Consider the following 8,503-nt stretch of genomic DNA (forward strand, 5'->3'; position numbering starts at 1 on the left):
TTAAACATTAGCACATACATGTGAAGGTTCTTTTGCTTTAAAAATTGCCTGTGACAGAAATTTATAAAGGTCTTTCCTATGCTACCCTACAATGTTCCACCCCACCCTGTACACTCTCCCCAGGATGGGCCATCTTTTGGGCCTTTAGACACACAACTCACTGATTCACTGACTAGTTGGTAAGGCCTAAGATCTGATTGATGGGAGACACTGGATGAGTATCAGTGGTTGTTATTGGCCTTTTGAAGGCCCAGATACGTTATGACTTGCTTTGCTAATTATATAACAAGTAGCTCCGTCCAATAGGCTTGTAGAGTGGCTTTTCAGCATCTCCAAAATAGTTAGATCCAGAGCTTTTCTTACTTCACCATGATTTTACCATGAAAACCAACCATTCACTTAAGACATTTTCAGTTTTAACTTGCAGCGTGGCTCTGAACACATTTGTCCATCTTATGAGAACACAAGCTCTAAGTCACTTACAAACCCCAAATAACTTCTTTCTGAACTTAATTACGTATTCAAATTACAGCATTTAACCAGGCATAGCTGCATATGCTCATAACAACTACCCAGGAGGCAGGAGCATTGCAAGTTCAAAGCCAGTCCAGACAACATAGAGAGACCTTTTTTCCAAAAAATAGAACATGAAAGGGGGCTGAGGATAAAATAGTTGCCTAGACTGCAAAGGGCCCTAGGTGCTAAAAAAAAAAAAAAAAGTTTCAGAAACTTAAGAAATTGATACTTACCTTATTAGCATTCTTGAGGTGGTCATAATACACTTCTTCAATGGCTTGAAAGTATATCACGCCTTTCAATTTAGCCTCATGCTTGTCTGCAAAGACAGGGGAGTGTTAACAACTTTATCACCACTGATGAACAGGAAAAAAACCATAAGTTCAAGAAGCAAAAGTTATGGTCCTTATTAAAATATTTACTTAGCGTTTAAATGACCTCAGATGACCTAGGGTTAGTGCAATAACCCAGACTCCAATGGATATGACAAACCTATGGTCACACAGAGGGCTCTGGTTAAACTCAATGGGTCATAAGACAAATAGACATGAATGTGGGAAAAAGCTTGGTAGAGGACAAAGAGGTTAACAGGGGTTGGGAGGAGATAAGAAAGGGTGAGTGAGAGAGTGATCAGAATACCTCTTATACACGTATGACACTGTCAAAGAACATGGCTAATGCTTTATTTATTTTTAATTAACTAAATAACTCACTAATTAATTTTGAGACAGAGTCTCAACATAGCCATGGAAGTTCTAGACAGAGTCTCCACATAGCCATGGAAGTTCTAGAACTCACTATGTATATCAGGCTAGCCTCAAGCACAAAGATCTGATGACAGACAGCGGTGAACAGGGCCAGACTGCAACATCTACCCAAGGCCATTCTGCTGCTCAGTCACGTCTGATGTGGATGCAAAAGAGCTGGAGGAATCTCCTTCTTATCAGTTTTGTTATCAGGGTCCTGAATATGGCAAAACGTTGTATTTAAAATGAAATTGAAAATCAGCCACTGAAAGTTTCAGTTCAGCAACAGCCTTTGCTTGGGTTAGAGGGAAGGAGGTTTTGGAATTAATTTGCTTGTAGGGTCCCTGACCTGCACACCTGACTACAAGTGAAATCAGGTTTGCAGATGAGAGCAACATGGAGTAGTGGAGAGGCTTTCTCTTCCACGTCTTTTAATCGTTGCTATTGGAACATTCTGAGTGAGGCTGCCTATAAAGGCTAGCATGCTACACAAGTGTGTTTATGTGTTGGTTGATACGTGTTTATGTCCATGGATGATAGACTGGACTTCTTATGAAGCAGGTAGCTTTCCTATTGCACTGAAGGTTGCTACTGTGGACCTTCAGGAGATACTCTGGATAAGAAAGCAGACCCTGGGGCTAGAGAGATATAGCTCAATGGTTAAGAGCACTGACTGTTCTTGCAGAGGACCTTGGTTCAATTCCCAGAACCCATACTGGTGTGATATCACCCTTCCTTAGCATAAGAAGAGACTTGGACTATTCTAACGCTTGTAACGGGCATGTTTCACATTTGATGCATGTGTGAAAAGATGCTAACTCGATTCTTTATTTCATTGTTTGGAGACAGGATCTCTCACTGTGAAGCATAGACTAGTCTGGCCCCAGACTCACTGTTCTTCTGTTTTCACTCCTTGAGAGATGAGATTGCAGCTCTCCTGGTGTACCACTGTGCCTCACCCAAGAGGCATTTAAGTAAGTGTTCCAGTTACATTGTGTATTCATAAGGTTCAGTAGTGTGTGTTTCCCACAGTCAAGCATTTAAGAATCCAAAAGTGCGTTCAATACTTAATGAATGCTTGCTTATTCCCTAGTTGGCTGATGAGCTATGCTCTCTACTCTTGAAAGATCAAGACTATCTTACAAACCACAGCTCAACAACCGGCAACGATGGCTACCTGGTTACGCGTAATTTAAATAGGTCATATGTCATTGTGGTATAAAGGGCAATGATTTAATACAAAACTATGTTCCATTTAATACATATTTGAACTCTAGTTTATTTCAGAAATAGAATGGATTAATTCACACTTTTAAGAGTCACATGTTTGCTATTTGCAAATAGTGAAATTCATATCATATTCAACTATGTAAATGTGAATATAAAATAATGTATGCCTACCAAGTTATCATTGCCACTACTTATTTTATACATGAACCCCTTTCTTTATTTTTTTCTGTTTCTATTTCTTTTCTTTTTCTTTTCTTTTCTCTTCTTTTCTTTATTTCTTTCTGAGATAGGGTCTCATCACCATGTTGTCTAGGTTAATTGTATACTGGTAGGTTCAAATGATCTTCCTGCCTCAGCCTCCCAAATTTTCTAGGTTCAGATAATAAATTTCAATTCCCTTTTATTTTTAACAGATTTGAATATATCACTTTGATTCATTTGTTTTTTTGTTTTTGTTTGTTTGTTTGTTTTTATATTTACCTGCATAGTAAGAAAATGTTCGCTTATTCCGGTCAAAAACAAACCAGCGTTTTTTCCACGTTTTAATTTTCCCACCCATTTTGATGAGGTATCCTCGGCAGGTCTTCTCTGTGATTGACACATGAAAACAGGTGTCAATATTGTGGCCCGCAGTTTCCACGTGACTCCGCAAGTCAAAGTCTTCCTTCCGCACTGGCAGATAGCGAGTCAGGGGACGAGCCTGGAAAAGCACACAACAAAAAAACACATTTCGTCTATAGTGCATAGATGATGGCTGTTTCTTTTTTCTTCTTCTTCTTTTTTAATTCTCCAGATTGCATTATGTTAGATATAAGAAGGAAGTGCAGAACTGAAGCTTTAAAATGCCATGTAATTTACAAGATAATAAAATGCTTATCCTCTGGAGACTAAAGAGCAGGTAGTTCTTAAGTAGAGGGTGACATTAAAGAAGGCTCAGCTAAAGGTGGGCCTGTTGATTCTACTCCTGGAGAAGGGTAGAAGTGGGAATGAAAGCCCTTCCAAATGTAACATCAGCCAGTAAATCACACGGGGAATGAGGCATGCTGCCACCCAGCTGTTCCTTGCAGACCAGAATTCTCCCCAGGAAACACAACGACAGTTCTCCTAAGGTAAGCCGGACACAGACTGATCAGACAGACACTGGTGGGTACGAGCCCCAAAAGATCCTCCAGAGTTAAAAGTGTCAGCGTATCTATTTAAGGTAGAGATGCACACTTTGAAAAGAGAATGCAAAGTAAACCGAGGGGCAGAATCGATGCTGGACCTAAGGTGGGGAGCTGTACAGGAGCAGAGGCCCAAGGAATGTTTGTACATGTCTTGTTTTACTAATGATGAGGACCAAGGTTAACAGCATCCGGGAAGCACAGACCACCATGGATGCTGCTTCCAAATCCCACTCCCCCATCTTTCTCTCTGTCTCTCTCTCTCTGTCTCTCTCTCTCTCTAGTTCTGTTAAATAATTCCATGCTTTTGCCCTTGGGAAATGAGCTAATCACATTGTTGGAGGAAAAGCTTACAATCAAGATTAAAATAGAATTCTGCCCTTTGCTTTGGCTTCAGATATTAAGCATGCATGGGTGACCTTCACCGCCAGTCAGAGTTTAGCAGAGGTCAGAGCATAACCCAATAAAATGATCCATTTCAGCTTCCAGTTTTCCTCCGTATTTTGCCTTCACTGCAAGGCAGCTGCCGTAAGCTTACCAATGCCCCTCCACACAGACAGCTTTAAAGACAGTGGCCAGTCGCTGTTCGACTGTGGTCAGCAACTGGAGAGGGTGGGGGAAATGATACTCTCTGCCTTAGGGTCTACCAACTTCTATAAATCTGGTGTGAGCTTTTCGTGATGTAGTATTTGAATATCTTCATTCTCAGTAAACATGCATAATCTAAACAGCCATAATGGATCTCTGATGACCAAGAAAGAAAGTTAAACCAGATATATGGTTTTCCTTAATTAGTTAAGTTTGGTTATTGAAGGATCATGTATTATAGATTGGTGTAGGAAAGGGGACATACGTGGTTAGAAAAAGGAAAAATAATACCATTATGCTAAGGAACTGGGCTGGTATGATTTAAATTTATCCTGTTTTGGAAAGTTCCCTTTTAGAGATTGTCTCCTTCCTCCCCTCATCAAAGTTTTTATTTTTTTATTTTTAAAATTTTTAAAAAAGATTTATTTATTTATTTTAGGTATATAAGTACACTGTAGCTGTCTTCAGACACACCAGAAGAGGGCATCAGATCCCATTACTGATGGTTGTGAGCCACCATGTGGTTGCTGAGATTTGAACTCAGGACCTGAGGGAGAGCAGTCAGTGCTCTTAACCACTGAGCCATCTCTCTAGCCCCCCCCCACCTTTTTTTTAAAAAAAAAAAAAGATTTATTGATTTTATCTTATGTATGTCAGTGCTTTATCTGCATGTGGACCTGTGTGCCAGAAGAGGGCACCAGATCCCATTATAGATGGTTATGAGCTACCAAGTGATTACTGGGAATTGAACTCAAAAAAGACCTCTGGAAGAGTAGACAGTGATCTTAACCACCAAGCCATTTTTCCAGCTCCCTCATCAAAGTTTTTAGTTTGAAATATGTGTACACACACATATGTATACATATACATCACATTGTGTGTATACATATACATCTATACAGAGTATAGATGATAGTTTGAAATACATATATGTATATATACATATATAATGATGTATATATAGTATACATACAATAATGTATAATATATTACAAACTATCTATACATATATATGTTCATATATGTGTGTATATATTCTAAACTATCATCTTTATATATACATATATATACTTTTAAAAAACATTTTAATTAGAATTTTTACCTTTAATTTTGTGTGTGTGTGTGTGTGTGTGTGTGTGTGTGTGTGTAAATGTGCAGTTGAGGGCAGTACCAGAAGAGTCCAGAAAAAGGTATTGGGCCATGTGGAGCTGGCCATGTAGAGACAGGCAGTTGAGAGTTTCCACCTTTGAGTGCTGGCTGGGAACAGAATTCCAGAACTCTAGAAGAGCAACAAGTGCTCTTAACTGCTGGTCTATCTCCATGGGCCCCTGTGTGTGTTTTTAATGATCACTGCAATGGCCCTTTTCAAAGCTAGATAAAACATATTCATTCTCCCTTAAACGTCCAGAGAATGGGTAGAAGTCTCTCTTCCTCTCTAGCATTTAAGTAGAACATATGAATCACATGTGAGTAGAGCAAATTTCTGCTCTGCTAGGGTAGTTCCATGGCAGTTTCTCAGAAGTTCTAAAATGATCACTGCCCGCACACTAACCCACATCTTTCTCTTAACTGTTCTGTCAAACACTAGATATTCCTAGACAGAATTAAAGTCTTCTACAAATTGACCACCAGGGGGCAACCTACACTTATGCATCCACACTGATAGACCAACCTGTGCCCTTTGTTTCTCTCTTATTTTGACTTCTTTTTCTATTAACTTCTGCCTCTGGCTGGTTTCTTCTTGCAGTCGTTTTTCCAGGATTTCCCGGCGTCGTTTTTCTTCTTCCAGAGCTCGTTTTTTGGCTTCCATTTCCCGTTCCTAATTATCATTATACAGAACCATAATTATTTTCAATTGTGGCAATTATACTTTAAGGGACCAAGAAGTAAATACCCAAATTCTCTTTAGACAATTTTCATCTTCTGTTCTGGTTTCTTAAAATATATAACCTCTGCATAGCTCCCAAAGTCACCTTATGCTATTAATTAATCAACCAACCATTTTAGTCTTCAGTGAAAATTTGGCTAATGAGTACATCCAGCCATTTTGTTCTTCCTTTTTCAAATGTCATGCAGCCCTAGCCATGAAGCTGTTCTCTGGGAGACTCTCCTGGGTGAAGGCTACCGGTCCCTTTAACTCCTATTATTGCTATGCAGCTTCTGGCTGAAGGCCATAGAGGAAGTTTTGTAGGAAGTTGGAAAAGGAAAGGAGGTGCCCTCATGGCAGGATGCAAAGGCGTTGGGGGTGGGGTGGGGGGAGTCCCAAGGAAGTTCTTCTGATTCTGACCTGAAATAGTCACAATACCTTGGGGGTTTTGGCTATCACAATGGCACGGTCTGTGTGAGTTGGGAAGGACAGGAGAATTCATAAAGAAATATCGTTCTTCCCTAATCCTTCAAAAAACTGTCCAACTGGTTATCACAGAGGGAGGGAAGGCAGTAGAGAGCAACCGTTTCAGTCTGTGTGAAACCCGGGCCCACGCTTCAAGTTCCAAGGCACAGAAGTGCAGTAAAGGGCTTTGGGCGTCAATTCTTTAGCACCTTTGCTTTTGGGAAAGGAAAGGAGGCTGAGCAGCTCCCAAGGTCACAGCACTCAGCAAGGCACCCCGAAAGAAGACTGCTGGCAAGGGTAGGGCCCCTTGCTGCCACCGTCCATCCCAGACTCCTGGAAGGAGTGGACCGACTTACCCTGGACTCCAGCAGCCGCGTCTTCTCCGCGTGTGCCTGTTTCAAGAGTCTCTCCATTTCTTCTATTCTGGCAATATTGGATGTGCTGGCACTGAAGCAAATAAAAAGCCTGTTAAGAATATTTGCTGAGGGAGAGGAGTCAGGGAGGATGAGTGGGATCAAAGATACATTGTGTGCATGGGTGAGATTCTCAAAGAATTAATAAAAAATATATCTAAAAAACATCTCGTAACCTGATCAGACTCACACACCAAAGTTACAAGTTACAATCAAGTCACACACACACACACACACACACATACACACACACACGCACATGCGCACACACACAGGTCAAGTTAAATGTCACAATCAAAGTATATACAATTTGAAAGATACTCTTCATGAGTTATTTGGTCTTTTGGGGGCTAATCAACTCATCTCTAAAAACCATAGCTGACTCAATATTTATCTCAGTGTAGAAACCAAAAAAGAGGCACACAAAGACCAGGGCAGTGTAAACTGGCTAGAAACCTGTAAGATAAAGGTAAGTCTTACAAAGCAGGTGTCCAAAATGCAGCCTGCAGGTCTAACACTGACAGCCATGCGAGCCTTCTCTTCAGTCACCGCCTCTCAATTAGCCGTCACACTGTGACACTCTAGGTAAATGATACATCTGAAGTCTGTCTGCAGTTGGGCAATTTGTCCCTTTACATGTGTGGGCATCTGAATTTTTAAATGACACTAATGTTGAAGTGACTTGCGTAATAGGTGCACTGAGTAAGTGGTGGTCAGTTTTATTCAAAGCCCTCGCCTGCCATATTAGTGCTAAAACTACACAAAAGAGTTCAAGAGCTTCAGAAACAAAAGTTCATCTTGGAAAAGACATCACACCCACCAGTGAAGGGAAATGAAAACCAAAAGCAAAATGAGTGGGAGCTGAAAGAACTCTCAGAGTCTAGGCCAGAGGTCATGTATCCTGATGTCTCAGTCTCTAGAGCCCTGCTGTGTCCTGTCCAGTGTGCTTGCTCCCTCAAGCATCTGCCTTATTTTTAGGTCGACTTGAGAATGGAAAGGTTCATGTCCCCATAGCACAGAGCCCAGCCGAGGGGGCGCATTCATAGAACATGCATAAAAATATGTGCAAAAGGGAATATTCAGAGTCCTTTGGGTTATTAGAACATATCATGTAAAACATTGACTAAGTAATATATGTATATGGACACCTGAGTATGTGTATGTATGTTCATGTGGGGTAGAGGTATGTGTGCGCACGTTCACATGTGTAGAAGCTACAGGTCAACTTTGGGTGGTGTTCTTCAGAGTCCTCTACTTTGATTGGTTAAATCCCAGGCATATATATCTTTGCCTCTCCTGTACATGGACTGCAAGCCTATGTTACCATGCCTGGCATTGTATGTATGTATGTATGTATGTATGTATGTATGTATGTATGTATGTATGTATTTAAACTGGTTCTAGGAATAGAACTCAGATCCTAATGGCCTGTGCCATCATTCCTGGCATGCACCTTCCTTCCTTCCTTCCTTCCTTCCTTCCTTCCTTCCTTCCTTCCTTCCTTCCTTCCTTCCT

General features: G+C 40.7%; 1 protein-coding gene across 6 annotated transcripts in view; it reads right to left on the reverse strand.

Annotated features, from left to right (window-relative positions):
• The window catches only part of Phldb2 (pleckstrin homology like domain family B member 2), a 211,609-nt gene that overhangs the window by 1,727 nt on the left and 201,379 nt on the right, over positions 1 to 8,503 (reverse strand). For all 6 annotated transcript variants that reach the window (XM_021184542.2, XM_021184540.1, XM_029470303.1 and 3 more), the window contains 4 exons: positions 6,932 to 7,022; positions 5,916 to 6,062; positions 2,973 to 3,192; positions 750 to 835 (listed from right to left, as the gene is read on the reverse strand). In XM_021184542.2, the coding sequence (XP_021040201.1) occupies positions 750 to 835; positions 2,973 to 3,192; positions 5,916 to 6,062; positions 6,932 to 7,022 (544 nt within the window). The remainder of the gene's footprint in view (positions 1 to 749; positions 836 to 2,972; positions 3,193 to 5,915; positions 6,063 to 6,931; positions 7,023 to 8,503) is intronic.

The sequence above is a fragment of the Mus caroli genome, chromosome 16, assembly GCF_900094665.2.
Source record: "Mus caroli chromosome 16, CAROLI_EIJ_v1.1, whole genome shotgun sequence".
Taxonomy (NCBI): domain Eukaryota; kingdom Metazoa; phylum Chordata; class Mammalia; order Rodentia; family Muridae; genus Mus; species Mus caroli.